Source organism: Hippoglossus stenolepis, chromosome 24 (genome assembly GCF_022539355.2).
Source record: "Hippoglossus stenolepis isolate QCI-W04-F060 chromosome 24, HSTE1.2, whole genome shotgun sequence".
In the NCBI taxonomy this organism is placed as follows: Eukaryota; Metazoa; Chordata; class Actinopteri; order Pleuronectiformes; family Pleuronectidae; genus Hippoglossus; species Hippoglossus stenolepis.
This window is the reverse complement of record NC_061506.1, coordinates 520,732-541,815: the sequence shown is the minus strand read 5'-3', so window position 1 is coordinate 541,815 and position 21,084 is coordinate 520,732. Positions and strand designations below refer to the sequence as shown.

General features: G+C 47.2%; 1 protein-coding gene across 6 annotated transcripts in view; it reads left to right on the top strand.

Moving 5' to 3' along the window:
• agap1 (ArfGAP with GTPase domain, ankyrin repeat and PH domain 1) overlaps window positions 1–21,084 on the top strand; it is an 85,078-nt gene that overhangs the window by 58,980 nt on the left and 5,014 nt on the right. For 4 of the 6 annotated variants that reach the window (XM_035150533.2, XM_035150534.2, XM_035150532.2 and 1 more), the window contains 7 exons: window positions 403–571; window positions 2,351–2,515; window positions 3,856–4,017; window positions 8,078–8,155; window positions 12,162–12,316; window positions 12,999–13,089; window positions 13,174–13,396. In XM_035150533.2, coding sequence (XP_035006424.2) covers window positions 403–571; window positions 2,351–2,515; window positions 3,856–4,017; window positions 8,078–8,155; window positions 12,162–12,316; window positions 12,999–13,089; window positions 13,174–13,396 — 1,043 coding nt within the window. The remainder of the gene's footprint in view (window positions 1–402; window positions 572–2,350; window positions 2,516–3,855; window positions 4,018–8,077; window positions 8,156–12,161; window positions 12,317–12,998; window positions 13,090–13,173; window positions 13,397–21,084) is intronic. The other 2 variants (XM_035150535.2, XM_035150529.2) reach the window with 2 other exon arrangements.

Here is a 21,084-nt window from a genome sequence, read left to right as displayed (position 1 = left end):
CACACACACACACACACACACACACACAGACACACACACACACACACACACACACACACACACACACACACACACACACACACACTTTACATCCTGTGAATTAAACACGAGGGTTTTCAAACAGTTTTAAAGTTTTTTAAATGTCTTGTCTGTCTGATGGAGCTTTTTATATTTATCATTCAAAAGTTTGAATCCTCAGTTTTACGTGAATGAAAATAAACATGAATCTGGATTTTGAGCTGAATCACGTGATCGCACCAGAACTTCATTTTGTTAATTCACCATTTTTAAAAGAGTCGTTTTAAAAATACATAATTTCTTGTAATCTGTAAAGATGCAGAAAACCAACAGATGCTGGTTTCACCTTGTCTCCGTCCCTCTCGTTGTCTCGTCCTCTCTCAGGACTACATGCAGAACGTCCACGGGAAGGAGATCGACCTGCTGAGGACCACGGTGAAGGTCCCGGGGAAGAGGCCGCCACGCGCCGTCTCCACCTGCGCCGCCGTGCCCAGCCCCAAGACCAACGGGCTGACCAAGGACATGAGCAGCCTGCAGCTGGGACAGACTCCAGGTCAGAGCTCCGCCCTGAGTCAGGAGCCGTGTTCACCTGAGAGCAGATTCAGATTCAGTTCATTAAAGTGGTTTCCATCACAGCCGGAGGCCTCAGATCAAATCAACAGGGAATCTGTCACTTTGGGATCAGAAAACACAGATTTGGGTCAAAACCAGATTTATTTTCACTGAATTTAAAATGTTCAACCTTCACAGTTCAGAACAAATCAAGATCAGTGTTTAAATATTAATATTACAGATTATAAATGATTTATTCTTTAGTTAAAAACAATAATAGAGAGATGTGATATTCACACACAGGCATTACAATTAAAGTTATTCAAAAATAACCCATGAATATTTCTTATTAAATAATAAACTTAATGAAATTTAAAAAATATCAATGTTTTACGTACAAACTGAATTTTACCCACAGATTCTCAGATTTGCACAAATCTAAATTAAACTCAAGCTTCTGTGGAACAAACAGAATAAACTGAACACAAATAATTAAAGATAGAAAAGAATTAACAGAAATTAAAGACAATTGTTATTTGAAATGTTTTTGGTGTAAAAAAAAAACCCACATTTATGATAAAGCTTTACAACTAATAATAAGTCTTAATATTTATTTATATCACAGCTAACAGACACAAGAGAGTAAAAATAAAATCATATAAAAACATGAATGAAATAATAAATATAATGTAGTATTATAATAATAAAATCACACGTGTTAGAAGAAGTGTCTCATGTCTTATATCGATATTTTAATATTATAAATAATAAAGACAATAAACGAATGAAGTAATTATTGTCTGGTGTTAATGGACAAGGATCAGATCATCATTATTATTTTTTAATCTCTGCTGTTGTTTCTTTGAAAACGTTTCAAACCCTGAACAGAGATGAAATAAAAAACACGAGTTCAACCTCGAAACCCACAAAACGCTTCTGTTCACCTGAAGAGAGACGTCGTAAAACAAAAGACACACACACACACACACACACAGACACACACACACACACACGGGGAGCACACAGGAGGCCCGAGCTAATAGCATGAATATTCAGTGAGCCGTACTCCATGTACTAATTATTGTCATGAATATTAATGTAATCAGAGTCCTGGGCTCCACTCAGCCAGCTCCGAGAAATGAGCTGTAATGAGAGGGTGAGGGGGGTGAGGGGTGAGGGGTGAGGAGGGGGCTGAGGGAGGCTGAGGGTGAGGGAGGGAGGAGGTGGGGGGATGATTCAGTCGACTGTTGGAGCGTTCAGCCTCTCGTAACTCAAGGGTTTGATTTAAACAGCCAGCTTGTGAGAGGCTGCCTTTTATGTGCTTGTGTGTGTGTGTGTGTCTGTGTGTGTGTGTCTCTCTGTGTGTGTGTGTGTGTGTGTGTGTCTGTGTGTGTGTGTGTGTGTGTGTGTGTGTGTCTGTGTGTGTAATAAAAAGCAGAAAAACCCTCGGTCTTAACATTGCACCTCATTCTTAACGAGACAGTTGTAGTAAAATTAAAATGGAATAAATCACAGACGATAACTGTTCCTCTGTTTTATTGATTCATTGATTATTGATTCAAAACAAATGAAATGTGAATCATCAGAATTGAGTCTTTTATTTTTATGGATCGAACTTCCTGTGTGCGCAGCTCGCGCAGCTAACGGCGCTCGTTAGCTTCCTCGTCAGTTCTGATTGGTTCGGCTCTTTAACGTCTCCACACGGTTCGATGTGGACGAACCTGCGTTGACAGGAAGCGGTTTGATTCGTGATGCTGACGTCACTTCCTGTCTCTCTCAGGCACGGTGACCACCAGCACGTCCGTGTCCCAGATGGCGAGCGGCCCCAGTCTGGTGTCCTTCAACAGCCGCGGCATGGAGGGGATGCACCAGCGCTCGTACTCCGTCTCCAGCGCCGACCAGTGGGCCGAGGCCACGGTCATCGCCAACTCCGGAGTCAGCACGGGTGAGTGACCGGTCACATGGTAGTTCAGAGCCAGGTCCTCACACGCAGGAGGCCCCACTGTGGAGCTCCGTGCTGGAGCCTATCATCACACACACACAGACTGACAGCTGTCATTATGTGTGTGTTGCCGTGACAATAAGTTTGACTGACAGCTCTGCAGTCTTCATCAAATAACGTTTAAAGCTGTGAAAAGCTTTAACTCGACCCCGAGGGACGACGCCTCCTCCATGTTAGCAGACGGGACCGAACTGAACAATATAATACATGTAAAGATAAAATATAAAAACAGACTGAGACGTGATTGACAGCTGAGGCCGACTCCTGATTGGTCACGACCCTAAGACGTCAGCGTTGGTATCTGAGATATAGAAGTGAACTCATCCTCATCACATAGGAAACGTTTCTACTGAAAGATCACGACAAGTTCTCACAAGCTTTATTTTCCTGTCGAGACTAAATGAAGTCGTCGTCTCTAGTCTGGTTTTCCTCGCCGTCAGCGTGTGGACGTTCCCGTGGTGAGAAGCAGCCGGCGTCCAAACTCTTGATGAGTTTGAGTCGAGGGAAAACCCACAGAAGGGAGGGATGTGGAGGAAGCAGGAGGAGGTGGAGGTCTGGAGGAGGTGGGGGGGGGGGGCTGACGTGGATGGAGCGCGGCGTGCAGATGGGACGGCCGTTAATCCACGGCGGTTAATTGCGCGCTCGGGGATGGCATCTTGTCAGCAGAGATAAGTTGTCACATTTTCCACTTGAGCTGAGACTAAACGATTGTAAAATAAGTTATGGCCGTCCTTGGGGCTGTCTGCCGTTTGGGACTCGGCCGCCAACGAGCGCCTGTGTATACGTGTGTGTGTCTGTGTGTGTGTCTGTGTGTGTGTGTGTGTGTGTGTGTGTGTGTGTGTCTGTGTGTGTGTTGTGCACATGTTTCCATCTCCACTCACACCGCGCCCATGTCACTGTCACCGCCGCGCTGTGGTGATATTGATGGAAGCTGAATGTTATTTTATTCTGCCGCTAGTCACAGCTGTCAGCGGGCGCCGTGAAGAGAGAGAGGCTCCTTCCTCTGATCGCCTCGCTCGCCCTCAGGTCCAGCCCCTCCCCCTGCACACACCTCCATGTGGAACCAGCTCCTCAGATACTTTCCCCAGATCTCATCTCCCTGATTCATGTACAAGCTTCACATCAGATTCTATTCCTATGAATGAAACATGAAAATATTGTGAAGGGATAAACTTTCAGTTAAAAACCATCGGACGTTAGATTCACATTTTCTTCTTAGTGTGTTGTCAGGGTCAAGGGGTCAGGGTCAAGGGTCAGATTCACGTGTGTGTTTCCGTTTCCAGACACGGGCCTCGGCGACTCGGTCTGCTCCAGTCCCAGCATCTCCAGCACCACCAGCCCCAAGATGGAGCCGCCGCCGTCGCCACACGCCAACCGCAAGAAGCACCGGCGGAAGAAGAGCACCAGCAACTTCAAAGCCGACGGCCTCTCTGGTACTGCGGAAGGTAACGCCATCTCCCCCCCCCTCGCCTCACACTTTCCCTGCCCGGGTCCGACTGCTAAATCCTTCCTCCGGAAACAAGAGTTTCGATATCTGAAGAAAAACTTCTAAACATCACGAATACTTATATCCCTCCAGATATAAAATGTATTAGGTGATAAGTTCTGAGCGACCGGGTCGGGAAAGGAAGTCATGTGATCGTCTGAGCCTCCAGACCTCCGCTGAGGGACGGATCTCTCCATCTCTCATTCCGTCAGCCCTTCATCTCTTCATCTGTGTGTTTGGGTTCTACCCTCATGTGGATCAGTTTGTAACATAACGTCCTCGGGGTTCTGTCTACGATAAACATCAAGTCGTACGATTAATAATCTGAGCTGATGGTGATCGGACGTTGAGCATAAATCCTGAACTGAGTTATTTTAAAGGGTGTCACACACGGGGGCAGGAGATGAACAAACAGCAGCAGACACAACGTATCCTGGTGTTTCGTCTTATTACACATTTAGTTTTTCATGAACCGTTTATTTTCATAATCTAGATCCTAATTTAACGTGGTTTGAAGTTTTCTTACAACTTTTTTCCAAAAGCCCCGATGTTCGTATTCGTGGTCGTTTCCTGGAGTTTAGAAACGAAGCTTCTGTTTGGAAACAGGAAGTCATGATGTTTTGACGAACGTCCCGTGTGACACAGTGATGTCACTGCGTTGGTCTGATGATGTCACGGCTTCATCATCAAACACAGACCTGAGGTCAGGTGTGGGGTTCTGGTCCAATCAGAGCAGAGAACTGCAGCTGTTCTCTTCTTCCTCTTCGGCTGATTTCCTCCCTGACGCACTCTCACACACACTCACACACACACACACACACACACACTCACACACTCACACACTCACGCTCTGTTGATGGTGGAGCAGATGTGGCGGCGGCAGCAGATGTGTAATGTTCGTCTCCATCACGGACGCATCAAGCCACTGACAGGACAAGTGGTTGTCAAGGTGACGGATCGACGCCACCACTGCTTCCATCTCTCCTCCTCTTCTGTCGTTTTTATTCTCTCACTCTCTCTCCTCACCTTTGTTTTCCTGTTCTTCCTGTTCGTCCTCCTCTCATCACATCTCTTCACCTCCGTCAGTTCTCTGTCCTTCCTCTTCTTCATTCTTCCTTTACTGATCATATTTCATCCTCCTGTTTCTCACGTGTGTCTCATCATCTTCTGTCTTCCTCGATCCTCCCTCCTCTCGTCTTCTCCTTTAAACGGTTCTCTCCATCCTCTTCTTCTCTCCTCCTCTTTGTCCACGTTTCCTCAGACGCTCCCTGACTCCTTCCCGTCGCCGCCCATTACTCAGCCGGAGAGGTTTAAGTGAAATATTATAAATAATCCACCGTATTGAAATCTTTTATCAGCTGTGTCACTTTCATTATTCAATAAGCGATTAGTAACAGTCTTCCCAATTTAGCCATTAAGCACCGAGCGCGCTCCGCCGGCTCGCCGCCTGTCACGCCGGGCGAGCGGGTGAAGTATCTCGTGTCAGTGCGAGACCCGAAGTAATTCATGAGGGGGAACCGCCCTCTGTGGCCGAGCTCCCCCAGGTAGGACCACACCAACACACACACACACACACACACACACACACACACACACACACACACACACACACACACAGAATCAGCTGTGGCGGTGGAAGCTTTTAAAGATGGTGGCGCTGTTCAGGGCGCCGGTTAGCTCCACCTTCACCAAAGGTTCTTGAGACACTTCCTGTTATTTCAGCCTCGATTCGTCTGTCGGACATTTTGAATGAGTCGTAGTTTTCACCTGGATTCAACTCGTTATCTGCTCAACCGCCCCCTGGTGGCTGGCTGCAGTACAGGTCATAAGCCCCGCCTCCTCCACGTTAGCAGATGGGACATGGACCAGATCAATGGAAGGAATCTGAGACATGTCGGCCATCTTTGTTTTATACATTTTATAAACAAAACATATCTGAATATTATAAGAGAGATTTATAGAAAATGAAGATTGACAGTTTATTAGATTGATCGAGCTAAAATTAAATACTACCGACATGCAGTCCAATTAATTTAGACACAGTTTCACTCACACACACACACACACACACACACACACACACACACACACACACACACTGTGGCCTTATGATCATCAGCCCTGGTTCTCATTAACAAGCCACTGTTTGATTCTCTCCCTCCAGTCTGAAGCTTTGAAAGTTGACCTGACACACACACACTCACACATACACACACTCTCTCTCTCACACTCACACACTCACACACACTCACACACTCACACACTCACACTCACACACACACTCACTCACACTCACACACTCACACACACACAGCTCCACCTGTTCTGCAGAGTTTACCGGTTGATGAATCAAAGCCATCGGCAGAGTTTCTGCAGGAATGTGGTCAGAGGTCCTGCTGTGGTACCTGTGAGGGGCCACTTCACGTGTGTGTCTGTGTGTGTGTGAGTGTGTGTCTGTGTGTGTGTGCACTCAGGGTTGTGTTTGTCGATCACCTGTCAGCAGGACGATGCACCTGCAGCGTCGTCTCTCACTGGTTCATTGTGAACATGAATTCTTTTAAAGTCGAGGTTAATCAGCTCCGCAGGTCAGTGTGTGTGTGTGTGTGTGTGTGTGTGTGTGTGTGTGTGTGTGTGTGTGTGTGTGTGTGTGTGTGTTTGTGTGTGTGTGTGTGTGTGTGTGTGTGTGTGTGTGTGGGGGTCAGACAGGTGGAAACAAAGAGTCACTGTGGTGAAGAGTCCAGGTGGTCCAACGTCGACATCTTCATTTTAAATTTAAATTAAATTTCGTTTCTGTTTGATTCTTTCTGGAGCAAAGTTTTAAAAAACACCTCCTGATGAATTGAAGTGTCCAAATTACAATAAGATAATTATCTTCCCTCGTTCCAGGTCTTTCAATTTAAAGGCTGGGAAGTAAATAAACATACAAATATCTGTACGATCTTTAGAGGAACATTGATATAATTTCTCTTCTTAAATAGTCTAAATTAAAAATCAAATCCAAGTTGATTTGTAAGTTTATTCCGCTGCTCTGTCGTGTCTGATTTCAAATAAAGATCAGTGTCGTGGTGTAAACAGTAAAAGATCAACAGCAGAATCTGAGCGTATATATCCACAGAATGACCCTTTGACCTTTCAGCACAAACCCTGATTCATTTTCACACGTTGGGAGATTTAATCTGTGACTCGATCAAACCTTCGCTTATCGCCGTCGCCTCCCGAGGAGCGAGCGGAGAAACAAGCAGAGTAACATTTAAAGTCTCCGTCTCCTCCGTCACGACTGCATTTCACCGTCTGCACATGTTGTTTGGTGCAAATGCTCCCAGTCGCCTCAGGGCTAAATACCAATGGAGCGGAGGTCAGAGGTCACACGGCTCTTTGAGTCTTTGAGTCGTTCACTTTTCACAGGTTTGATCTCGTCACGTCTTTATATCCCAATATCGGAAATTATCTTTTTAATGTTTAATGATTTATTTAAAGATTAAATAAATTCCTAAACAGTGACCAGTTTTATTTAAGATCTAAATTTATATAAACAACTTTTATTTGATAATGATCCACATTTTTTAACCGACCAATCGCGGCTTGTTTGATTCACATATATTTACATTTTCTTCTTTGCTGTTTTCTTGATCAAGTGTCAGAGAAGCTCAACTCTTTCACATTAAAAGCTCTCTGTAGAATTCCAGGCTTTTAATGTGAAAAATGTGGAGGAAGTGTTGAGTTTCTTTGACAGTTGTTAAAGGATGCAGACGTTTATGTAAAATGATTTTCACTCACACTGTGTTTTAAATTCTTTCTTGGTTCTATTTACATCACGTGAACCAGGTTTAACGAGTTTTGTGCCAGAAATCTGAAGAATCATCTTTTCGACGTTTGTTATGTTTCAAACTTCTCACCCCCCCGTCGTGCTCGTTGGCCCCTCCCACCCCCCCACAGACCACGCCCCCTCAGAATGTGTTTTCTTGCTGTTTTCTGGAACGTGTGGTCAGCCTCCCTCTCTTCTCTCTCTTCACATGCAGCCAAGCGCAAAGCGTGGAAACTAAATCGTGTCGCTAGTCTGCGAAGCATTTACGCCAACAGTCTGCACAACTCCGAAGGTAAAAGACCGAGCCCCCTGCCGCCGGGCGGCGGGAAAAGACATCACCCACAAGCCACTGCTCTGGTGATCGGCACGGTCAAAAGACGTCATTTTAATGAAGATGATCAATTTAATAAGATGATTGACATGAGACTTTAATTTCTCTTGTGATCAATCCGACGTTTGTCATGAACCCAGTTTGTAAAGTTTGAAGTGTTGCAGAGGAAGTTGGTTCTGTAAATATTCTCTGAAATGTCTTCGTCCAGATTCAGTTCTTTGACTAAATACTGTTTGTATATTAATCTTCATTATTGAACCTGCTTCATATTAATACTTGTTAATAGAAACAGAGATTCAAGTCCTGACGTCTTCTGACCTGTCAATCACCTCCTCACTGTTCACTGGGTTCTGTCACTTTGTGTTTGGTGGAGAAAATATTCATTTCCATAATGAATCGTCTCCTCCCGGCCCAAACCCCCTGACCTGTGCCCCCCTGTGCCCCGCCCTCCTCACCTGGGAGGGTCCGACCAACAAGCGCACCCGGCCTGCAGGTAGGAGACACCTGGAAGCATGCGTTGTCCCGCTGCGTTGTCCCGCTGCGTTGTCCCGCTGCGTTGTCCCGCTGGTGGTGATGTGAGTCTCTGTGAGATCTCAGGTGTGCGTCCATGATTCAAGTTCCTTCCTCTTGAATCTCGGCTCCTTGCTGCCTCCACACACTTGATCTGGAGAACACACATGTTTCTCTCAGACGTCAGAGAGTCGGCTCAGATATTTTCCAGGTTATTAATGTTGTAAAAGGCTGCGAATAATATGAGGAGTAATGACCTGTGTCGCAAAGCAATACTGTGTGCGCTGACATTTCAGGCTTTTAATTTGTGTTTCCCGAGGCCCCCTTTTGTCTCCCTCACGCCTCCCCTCTCATTGCACCCACCGTCCTGCCTGTCAACACCCCCGCTGGGCGGTGTCGACACCTCACACCCTGGATGATAGGCCTGTATGCACGCCCCCCCCCTCGTCTTGTAAATGCTGTATATTGGGTTTGTTCTGTTTCTGCTGTTAAAGGTTGCCGGTGTCAGAGTTCACAAATTGCCTCGGCGTCACCTCTATCTGTGTGAATGTCGCACACAGTAGCCGAGAGCGCCGGCAGTAATTACCCACACAGCGGCGGTGTGTGTTTGTGTGAGTGTTTGTGTGAGTGTTTGTGTTTGTGTGAGTGTTTGTACTCTCATGCATACGTTTAGTGGAGCAGACGCTGAGCAGGTTCAGGTGGTCCGCAGAGTGCAGGGAAATCAGCCAGAGAGTCTTAAAGAAAACATGTCGCCTCTTGTATGAAGAGTGTTTTCAGATCATAATCAAAATCAAGAAGTTTCTCCGATTCAGGAAGTAAAGTCTTCATTTCTTACAACAAATTAAAACAGTACATTTTTCATAAAGATCCTTTTCTTCAACCCAGTTTGCCGGCTGATAGAAATTCTGTCTGAAGTAATATTTGTAATAATATTCATCTAAGTCCAGTGTTGATTCTCTGGTTGTTGACTCATCGACTCCTGATGTGTCTGTTCGGTGTCGACAGGTCAAATGTTCTTCACCAGAAAAGCTCAAAGGGTCTGAACGTCTCAGTGAAGAATCCTTCTTTCTAACCATGATCCACTTTTCACGTGTGATCAGATTGTGCATCTTTAACGCTCGCTGCTCCTTCAGGAGTCGCTCAGGCTCAGGTGGGGGTTTCGAACCCGCGGTGGGAGGGGCTCTCTGGTTGCACAGCCTAATGCCCCCCTCATTTTATTCATTAGCCGCTGCAGCGCGCTGGGTCAGCACGCAGCATTTAAATCCAGAAACAGCATTTAATTTACGCCGCGGAGAGGCAGGCCCTTTCTGGATTGTTGGTTTCCATAATTGTCAAGCAGCCAAACAGCCCTCCCCGCTGGAAGCAGAGAATCATGGGAATTTAATTATGATGGGATTCTTGCTCTTGACCCTGCAGGGCTCGGCTCCGCTCGGTGGGTGGGTCGTTGTTTAGAGCGAAGACGCAGCCGGTGCAGACCCAGGAGACCGAGAATACTCACCTCACTTTCTGCTTCATCTACACTTTGTCCTTCATTACACACATTTTCATACACTTCTAATCTGTGGCCTCCATCAAACACTTGACTAATTCAGTGAGGACGCAGGAAGGAGAGAAATACTTCAACCAGCAGGAGCTTCTGTGGCACTTTGATCAGTAGACGCATCAGTTGAGGTCACAGACATCTCGGGTTTCTGAGACGCTGCAGAGACGCACGAGTAACTTTTAACAACGAGTGAAAGAGCTGCAGGTCGTCATCTGGATCTGTGCTCGTCAGGTCTGTGGTTTGAAAACAGGTTGAGAGTCGGGACGGATCCTGAATCTGTTGATTTCATGTTTAAAGACATGAAAATTACGTTATTATGTTAAATTGGAGCCAGATTACGTGAAGGTCCACAGACTGTGAATAAAGATGATGGTGGTGGTGGAGCCACAGTATCGAGGTTTACACCGATCGACACGTTTCAGGATAATTTACCTCTAATTACTTTCTGTCACGTTTCCATTCATGTGCTATAAGAACACAATCTCTATTTTTATTTTTGCACATGTCTGCGTGTTGGAAGTGAAAGTCTGGTTTAACCTTGAGCCGTTAACCAGTCCTGGTAAACAGTGGTTTTAATTAACTTCAACTCCTCGGCCTCGTCGGGAGCCCAAAGCAGCAGAGACATGAAAACCGTCCCACGTTTCTCCAGCAAAGGAAACTTTGGTCGGTGAAGGTGTTTTCAATCTCTCCAGCCGCCGTCTGGCCTCGGGGGTTTTTCCTTCTTCCCTCACCTTCCGTCCGTCCTCTCCTGGGACGAGGCCATTGATTATCCCGATCCCAGCCGGAGGGGAACTTCAGCTCCGCTGCTCTGAGACGCTCCCAATTAGCCAAATGAGTGGAGCTGAGGAAGCGCAAACGGCCGTCCCCTCGCGGGCCGGCCGTGACCGCTCGCCGACTGATTAAACCTCATCTTCTCTCCGCTCCCGGAACACGTCATGAAACTGCTGCTTCCAGAAACACTGGGCTGAAGTGTCATGAACGATTACCGGAGGAACCTGATGGGCCTCCTCCTCCCTGCTCCGGGTTCCATCTGCTCGGTCAGAGATTAGAGATGAAGCCTCCTCAGAACTTTGGATCAGACTCAAACTACAGAATCAGAGTTCTCATCTGAAGTCACGTCCTCCTCCTGCCTCCAATCGTAAACACCAGTTGTTTTGTGATGACACCCTCCTTCACCTCCACTTCCCATCGTCTCCGTGTCACAGACAGTTTCCAAATGTGCTCGAGTTACAGCATCAAACCTCTGAGAGCGTCGAGTTCCTCTTACTTCCTGTTCACAGCTGCACGTCTCACAGTGGAGTCGGACTTTAAATCTCTTCTAAAGACACACACACACACACACACACACACACACACAGATTTGCAGTAATTGATTCCTGATTGGCCCATTAACCTCTGAGGGGTTCTGGGTAATGGATCCATATGTCCCCCTGCAGCGGCCCCTGATTGTAATGACTGACCTCTCCCACTGACAGGACAGCAGAGGGTCTGTTGGGCCCCAGGGTCGGGGGTCGGGGTGGGGGGGGGGACACACAGGGGCTCTTAATGTGGGTGACATCCTGGCTTGAGGGGGCGGGGTCATGTAGGTCAGCAGTGGTTGGTTCAGGAGAGCAGGTGTCCGTCACAGGAAGAATCAGTTTCTGTTCAGTTTGGTTTCTATTCTCTCAAGTTCTTTTTGTTTCTACGTTACAGAAAACGTCTTCTGTCACTTTCCACACTGACTCCGTCTGTTCCCGACTCAGCTGACGTCCCTCCATGGGTTTTATTTAGTATCAGAGCGGAAACGTCCTGAGTTGGAGACAGAAAGACGCCGAGCTGGTCGTCTTCTCCTCTGGATCACAAACAGCTGCTGTGGAAGCTCCAGATGTTCTGAGTGACGAGTCTCTGCTGACGACAGTTTCCTGTCTCCCACAGAACAAGAGGAGAACTTTGAGTTCACCATCGTGTCGCTGACGGGGCAGACGTGGCACTTTGAGGCCACGTCGTACGAGGAGCGAGACTCCTGGGTCCAGGTGATCGAGAGTCAGATCCTGGCCAGTCTGCAGTCGTGTGAGAGCAGCAAGAACAAGGTGAGGCTCCGGCACCCCAGGTCTTATCTGAATACAGCTGAGAACACACGGAGGAACGTTCCTGTTTATAGATATTATTATTATCAGCAGTAAAAACACACACACACACACACACACACACACCCTCACACACACACATAATTACAAAATACCAATTACTGTTCTTCACTTTCAGCCTCAGCGTTGCCATTTTCCACCTGAACATGCAGCAGGCGACTCGCTCGGCCCCGTGTTTACGCCTCAGGCTCCCAGCCTTTCATACACACACACACACACACACACACACACACACACACACACACACACACACACACACACACACACACACACACACACACCTAAAACACCGGCCTCCCCTCCCTCCTCCTTCTATTTGTTTGCTGTGTTATTCTTTCATTCCTCTCCTGTCACTGGGTTTAAACGCTCAGACTCACATCTGTCCAACGTCTGCACACACCTGTAGGACACAAGTGTGTGTGTGTGTGTGTGTGTTCTCATCAGTCTGTGTGTGTCTGTGTGTGTTTAACAGTAAAATGTTTAAACTCTGAGACCTGAACTCTGAGGTGTAGTTTGAAGCTTCAGTCTGAACTCTACCTCTCAGTGTTTAAACAGCGCTCAGGTGTTGTTGTGGTTGTGTAGATGAAACACGACATTGTGTCTGAGTTGTGTGTTTCTCTCTCAGTCTCGTCTGACCAGCCAGACGGAGGCGATGGCTCTTCAGTCCATCAGAAGCATCCGAGGAAACGGTCACTGTGCCGACTGTGAAGCTCAGAGTGAGTATCAGCTGATCCGTCTGTTTTATAGAAGAAGAAACATCGTGGTTCTGATGCTTCATCGTGTCCGTCGTTCTCCTCCAGGCCCCGACTGGGCGAGTCTGAACCTCGGCGCCCTGATCTGCATCGAGTGCTCGGGCATCCACAGGAACCTGGGCACCCACCTGTCCCGGGTGCGCTCTCTGGACCTGGACGAGTGGCCGCTGGAGCTCATCAAGGTCATGTCGGCCATCGGCAACGAGCTCGCCAACAGCGTGTGGCAGGCCAACGCTCAGGGGCGCCTCAAGCCCGGGCCGGACGCCAGCAGGTAGGAGACGCACACAGCACGCCACCACGACAGGAAGTCAGCTTCCAACATGAAGACACATTTCTTCTGTGTGTCAGTGCACTGCTGCCTGCTGCAGACAGGGGGCAGTGTTTCAGTGTTAGAGACACAGCAGGGTTCAGAGAGGATGATATTGACAGAAGTGTGTGTGTGTGTCTGTGTGTGTGTAGGTGTGTGTGTGATAGTAACAAATGGCTGAACTTTAGCGTGACGTGTGTGTTGGTCAGTGTGTACCTGGGTGTGTTAGTGTGTGTGTGTGTTGTGTAATTATCGGCCGCTGCAGCAGCCATCATAACAAATTAGAGCTGACTGCCGTCCGCATAAAGATCGACTTCCCCGTCCTCCCCCTGCACTCACCCCCCCACCGCTCATTAGTCAACAGAAGCACCTTATAATTACTCCCCACACGACCCCCCCGACACACACACACACAGAGGGACACACAGCGTGTACAGATACACACACAGATACATGCGAACACACAATATGGAACCTGCACTCACACGCCATCCAAGGTAAAGTAATGATTTAAAAAATAAAAGTCCTGAGCAGTGGCTTTTCAAATTAAAACTACTGATATTAGATTAAATATAATCCTGAGTGAAGGGAGAGAAATAGTTTTTATGTATAAAGATAATGTGTAGATGATAATATCCACTTTACAATACTGATTTAATAAAGACGTATGATTACAAGTCTTTATACACACACACACGTATTTTTTAATAAATGACAAACAAAGGAAATAACGCACAAAGTTTTATTAAAACATAGAAACAACAAAACAAGAAATAACAACAGAATCCAAATTAGATACAAGAAAATAATAATCACCTGGGTTTGACTTTACACCAGAGGATCATTTGAGTTATATACATTTTTAATTGATCCCTTTAGAAAATGTATTATTGATGTTTTGAAGGAAAAAGATAATCGACATGTTATTTAACACACAAATAAATTAATTAAAATATGAACAAGTAAAAACAAGCTCACATTCAGTTGTTTGTTTTTATTTGATTTGCTCATCGGAAGCAGAATTTAACCAGTTTGTTATTTGATGGATTAAAATGTAAAATGAAGAGACGCAGAGTTCTCCTCACATCAGTGACACACTTCCTTCATTTCCAGGTATTCGAACAGTATTTAAACGTGAAGGTTTATTCAGACCGGAGGTTCAGTGGTCCTCTGAAGCCCGAGCGTCACTAATCTGATTCAACAGCAGCTTTGATGAAGAAACATTCATTTATGAAGCAAAGGAAATGAAATGCGTGCAGAGGAAATTAAAATAAAATCACTTAATGTTGCTGTTTCGATGGTTTCGGTCAAATAAACTGTCGCGTGGTCAGATTGTAAATGTATGAGGATGTAATATGTGGACACACACACACACAGACACACACACACACAGACACACACAGAGTATTGACGTGCCATTAGCCCTCCTCCGTCACAGCACTAATGCTTTTATTGTTGCTCATGTTTCTATTTATTTATGAATGTGAAGCCTGTTTCCCCCTGAGGAGATTAGAGAAGGAGGTCAATATTATCTCAATTAACCCGCGACGCTCCACTGCTCCTCCATCTCTCTCCCCCGCTCTCCGTCCTGTCCACAGTATTTATCAGTCCATTCCTTAAGTAGCTCGCCGTTTGGCGTTTCCCCTCCATAAATCCCTCCTTCCTCTCTTCCTCCCGTCATCCCTCGCTCTTCGTCTCCTTCTCTTTGTCGACTCCTCCGTCCGTCCACTCTTTTTTCAAACTCGCAGATAAAAACCAGGACTGAGGATTTGTTCAAATCCATCAGAGGTTTTATTTATTGTTAATATTCGTCTGGTAAACGATGTTGGAATCAGACACGGATTAAAGATAAAGTTCAGTTTCACTTGATCTTTGGTTAAAGAAATATCAGTAAGATCATAATTCATTATGAGCTGAAGGGATTTAAAACTGTAAATATGTTCTAGTTTTAACCTTAATTCAATAATCAAGTCTGTTAATTATCTGTTTAAGATAAAGATCAAAGTCTAAACTAAGTCACATCGAACAAAACAGGCCTTTGAATTTCTCATGTGACGACTCAAGTTCATCTTTTACATTTACATTCTCTTACATTATTTCATCTTCTTTGTAAAAGACAGTGAGGAGCTTTTTCTTTCTAACACAAAACTACAGACACATTGGTTATAATGTTCAGATTCATGCTGTGTTATGTGTAATTAACTGAGTAATAACAGTTCAATGTAAATGTGAGTTTTCTCTATTTACTGTTGATGTCTTGAAAATAAGATTTTATTCTTTATCTGGTTAAGAAAAGGAAACAGAATCTACGTGAAGTTAACTGATGGAAAATATTTCCCTTGAGCCGTCTCTGTCTAACTGTGTGTGTGTGTGTGTGTGTGTGTGTGTGTGTGTGTGTCAGTGGGAGGAAGGCGTCAGGTTTATTGCAGCTTTATGAAGTGTCAGTGATGCTCTATGAAATAATGTGAAGAAGCTGTGTCACTGAGGTTCCTCTTAAATTACACATCAGCCTGAGAGACGACGACAAGTTTACACACTTTCAAAAACACACAACTCCTCGTACACAACAACAGAAAATCACTTCCTCAAACCGAGCAGCTTCACGTTAAGAACCAGTTTCTCCGTCTTTTTATTAAAGATAAAATCTGCCTCATCACTTTAATACCTGGACCTGACAGATCACATGTTTGTGTTTTAAATCTTTATTTACAATATAAACCAGGAAGTCACGTTCACAGAAACCTGCAGAGAAGCAGAAGTGTGGGAAAAGAAGGAGGGAGGCTTCACCCAGGCTGCAGGAGGGAGAGAGAGGGGGGGGCTGATGGATGAAAAAATGCCCTCCCCCTCGTGGTCTCTCAAGTGAGTAATAGAGGCCGAAATTTCATTTTGCAAGTGGCTGATTTAATGATCCAAAGGGTAATTAATGGCCTGATTATCTTAATGTTAAATATGGCCAGCAGCAATTACACTGACCTCCTGTCTGTCAAGGTCTGGCCCCCACTCTCCTCCCAATTAGGTCCTGTTCAGAGGTGTGGGGGGGGGGAGAAGGAGGGAGAGAAGGAGAGATGGAGGGATGGAGGAAGAGAAGGAGGGAGAGATGGAGGAAGAGAAGGAGGGAGAGATGGACAGAGAGAAGGAGAGAGAGAAGGAGGGAGAGACGGAGGGAGAGAAGGAGGGAGGGATGGGGGAGAGAGGAGAGATGGAGGGAGAGAAGGAGGGAGAGATGGACAGAGAGAAGGAGAGAGAGAAGGAGGGAGAGATGGAGAGAGAGAAGGAGGGAGGGAGAGAAGGAGGGAGAGATGGAGAGAGAGAAGGAGGGAGGGAGAGACGGAGGGAGAGACGGAGGGAGAGACGGAAGGAGGGAGAGAGTGGAGGGAGGAAGAGAAGGAGGGAGAGATGGAGGGCTAGAAAAGGAAGGGAAACGTAGTAGAAAGAGAGATTTGAAGGAAGAGGTAAGAAAACGAGGGATATAGAAAAGGAGGTGTAGAGAGGGAGGTGCATTTCTTTGGCCGTCAGTCTTCAACACCTCCGTCCTCCTCCCCTGGACCTCCTGCTCGGACCGGAGGGAGGAGTTATGTTGGGAGAGATCGCACCCCCTCGTGACAGGGCCTCGCCAGCTCCCACTGTTGTCATCATCTCTTTATCTTTTGCTGTGGTTTGAATCCCCCGCGCTGCCCCTCGCCGCTCGTCCCCCTCGCCGAGCGTCTGCCCTCGGTGACGGGCGCTCCAGGTCTCATTAACGTCAGGGACTTGGCGAGGGGGGGGGTTCTGTCGCTGCTAATCGTTTTAGGGCTGGAGCTCATCACTGCAAACACAATGTCTTGCCACGCCTGCTCAGCAGCACAATGCTTCATGATGAGGACAGATACTTGTTGACGTCCCTCAGTGGCGAGGACGGGGGACAACATGGCGCCCTGCAGCTGGGGGGTCGCAGTGTGGACCAACACCAGCCGTGCCAGCTCCGCGCTGCCACAGGGATCCTGTTGGTACCAACCATAAAAAGACTGGCCGTCCTCTAAACGCTCCCATTAACCCTGGGCTGCCCGCGGTCAGCCGTCATCACCTCAGCTGGCACGGGCGCCCGGTGCCGCGCCCCAGCTGATGCCACCGCTGAAGGGGCTGCTAAGTTTGGGCACGCTGCCCATCGCGCAGCACCCACGGGGGCTCGGGGGCTCGGCCGCGGCAGCACCGTCCTCACACAGCTCATTGTTTTAATTATCTGTCGAGTGGCACATCAACACCAGCACCCAGGGCCGCGCAGGCCGCGCTGCACGCCGCGCGTTAACAGGCCTGAGCGGACAGCGAGTGACAGCGCTGCTAATCCGGCTGCTGGCCGCCGCACTGGGGAGGTGGTTGGCGGCCATGTGCCTCCGTCCCCTGGGCGGCCTGTGCTCTGGAGCCCCTCCCCTGCCGCCGCTCCTGCCAAACACTGACCTTTGGCAGTCTGTCGCAGAGGGTCAGCATCTTGGCCTGTGTGCGTTCTCTCACTCCGACTTCCTGTGGTAGCGCCCTGTTGTTCTGCTGCGGTTCTTCCTACTGGGACCAGGAACTGACCAGTGCAGCGTTTGTGGGGAAGTCGTGGAAGTTACTCAGAGTCACAGAGGATTCTCATCTTCTGCTTGTCTGTACAAATATAGAATATTATTATATAACGTTTTAAATCAAGACGTTGTTTTATTATTTACTTGAATTGGTCCTGAATGTGAAACGTCCCAGACGTGTCGGTGGAGACCCGTCTGGTGGAGGCGTGGAGCAGGGATGGCGTCGTGGTCGTTGTGCAGCGTGAACAATAGGAGGAGGTGGAGATTTGTCGGTACTGAGACGTCACACCTTAATTAGACAGCAGAGAAATGAGCAGGAGCGAGGGCGGCTAAAGGATGAGCGGGGCTGAGTATCACCGCCGCGCACTTAACACCGGGCCCCACATGACGAATGCTCGGCCAGTAATAATTCAGCAGCAGGTCGGTGGGAGCTGGGAGCCGGCAGAGGGACAGGGTAAGGGCCCTTTATGGGAACAGATTAGTCTTGTTCCCCCCAAGAAAAGGCAGCGCTAACAGATTTAAAATTAGACCAGGGGCTTTTAATCTGGGCCGGGGTGCAGGTGCGGCGAGCGCCCGACACGACGGCGGGATTGGGCTCAGGGGAGCAGATGGGGCGAGCGGGAGGAGAGGGCGGGCAGGGGGCCCACATCACAAGGTAATTGCCCCCCAGGGTCAGAGGGAATGGTGGGGGAGGAGGGGGGCAGCCCTGCCTCGTACCCCATAAAAACTGATCACACACACACACACACACACACACACACACACACACACACACACACACACACACACACACAGCCTGAGTGTGTGATGCTAACACAGATTGGACTGGTGCGATGTGAGATGGACACGTGTCACATCAGAGGCGTCGATCAGGGAGGAAACATCGTTAACGGACGTGACACCGGACGATTTAAAGTCTCGTTCATCGTTATTAAAGACGTGTGTGTGTCTGTGTGTGTGTGTGTGTGTGCGTGTGCGTGTGACGTGGTCTCAGACGTGTGTTAGTTTTCTCTCGGCTTACGTTTTCGTCATGAAACTAAATCTCTGCTCCAGAATTTTATTTAAATAAGAGAAACATCTGTTTCACTGGAGATTTAAATTGTTCACTGATTCTGTTTCTGTTTTAATTTATTTATGATTTATTGATTAGTTTTCTCTTTAAGATGAGTTTTATTAACCTGTTGATTTGTTTCCAAACTGTGGATCATTGACCTCAGTCACAAATAAACAAAAAAACTGAATTATCCTTTAGATTCAGTCGGAGTCAGTGACATATTTTATACATCAGCGTGTGAGTAAAGATTAAAAAAGTAAAGGTTGATAAAAGATACTGATAAAGGTTTTAAATGCAACATGATCAAAACTCAGATATTAAATGATCCTCAAAGTGTGACGGAGAAATGATTCAATATTATATATAATATATATTAAATTCAATAATCAGGTTAAATGTCTGAGGTGAGACGACGTCTTTTTATGAAAAGAACGTTTTTAAGATAAATAGAATCATGTTTTTTATAAATAACAAATTTCCTACGATATCAGACTCCTGCACAGTGTGTGTGTGTGTGTCCCTGTGTGTGTCCCTGTGTGTGTGTGTGTGTGTGTGTGTGTGTGTGTGTGTGTGTGTTCAGTCTGAGCCGAGCTCTGTTTCATCTGCATCAGTTAACTAGCTGATCCCGCCTGCCATCATCTCCTCGCCATTATCTGCAGCCCCTGCTGATACGAGTCGCCCCACGGGCTGCGTTTCCAACAACACACACACACAGTGACACACACACAGTGACACACACACAGTGACACACACACTCTCCTCCTGACAGGCAGTGCCAGTGCAAACGTTGAAAAATAATTGGCCCCTACATTCTAATTCATCTGTAAAAGGGAGGCCTTGATTAAATTAGTCCTAATAGACATTATTTTGTACATGACTGCTCGCCGCCGCCCGCCGCCGCGTCCCCCCCGCTCGCCTAACAAGCCCTCCAATTTACTATTGACATTAAGCCGGCTGACACGAGCCAATCACCGGGCCATTCATTCTTTGTCATCGCGGGGAGGTTATGCTAATGAGAACTAAAAGCACAAACTAAATGCACATTCTTTATGCCTGAGTCATCAGATTAACCCCCTTTATTTTAATAATGAAGAAATAAATAACGCTCTCCACATGCGTGACTCCGTCCCTGCTCGCCGGCTCGGCTCCTGCTCGCCGTCGGCCAGCGGCTCCTGGAGCAGGAATGAATCTGCCGGCCGACGGCCCCGCCCCCTCACCCTTTGGCTAATTGGCTCAGTCGGCAAATTGCTCACAGACTAAAGAGAAGGAGGAAGTGGACGGCAGAGCGGTGTGGTGTTTGTGGGTAATGTGTTTGGATGGAATGGGTTCACGGCGAGCGGCGGCCGGCTGGTGAACACTAGAAACCTTCAGACTCACAAACAGCCGCTGCTCTTCGTGAGGAATCCTGATCGTCCACCAGCGTCTTCAGCCTGGATCTGGTTCCTGAGCTGCGCAGACGACAGAGTAGTCCGACACGTTCTCAGATCAGATCTCAGGCTCAAAGCTTCCTGCATGAAAACCTACATTTCATACAGTGTCTGGTTCTTAAAGCAGAAACGTTTCAGGTCGTTCGGTCCAAACAGGAAACGCCGCAGCGTTAGAATCTGAGACGCTACAGCTTCACGTCTTTATCGAACTCAGTGGGACTCAGTCGATTGTGGGGATTTTACCGTCTCACAGACTCTTTCCTCTGATTTTTAAAATCTCCCATTTCCACCTTTTAACTCCTAATTAATTTGTCGACTGCATTTTCTGACTCTTTCTCCGTCCCTGAGGTTTTACACATTAACCCAGCCCCCTGCAGTCAGACAGGTCCACTCATCTACGTCCAGCTCATTTAGTAGAAATGTCAACGTCTCCTGGGGCCACGAGGTCGGGGCCGTCGGGGCCTCGGAGACGTTTCAGTGCGATGACTGAGACAGAGGACGTTTCCAACCAGAGGTTCAGATACGATCGGGGGGTTTCTGATGTTATACGTCCACCGTCTCACTGGGGCTGATCTGAGGCTTCTGACTCAGGATGAAGCTCAGGGGATTTCCTCAGGGACCAGGAGCCTT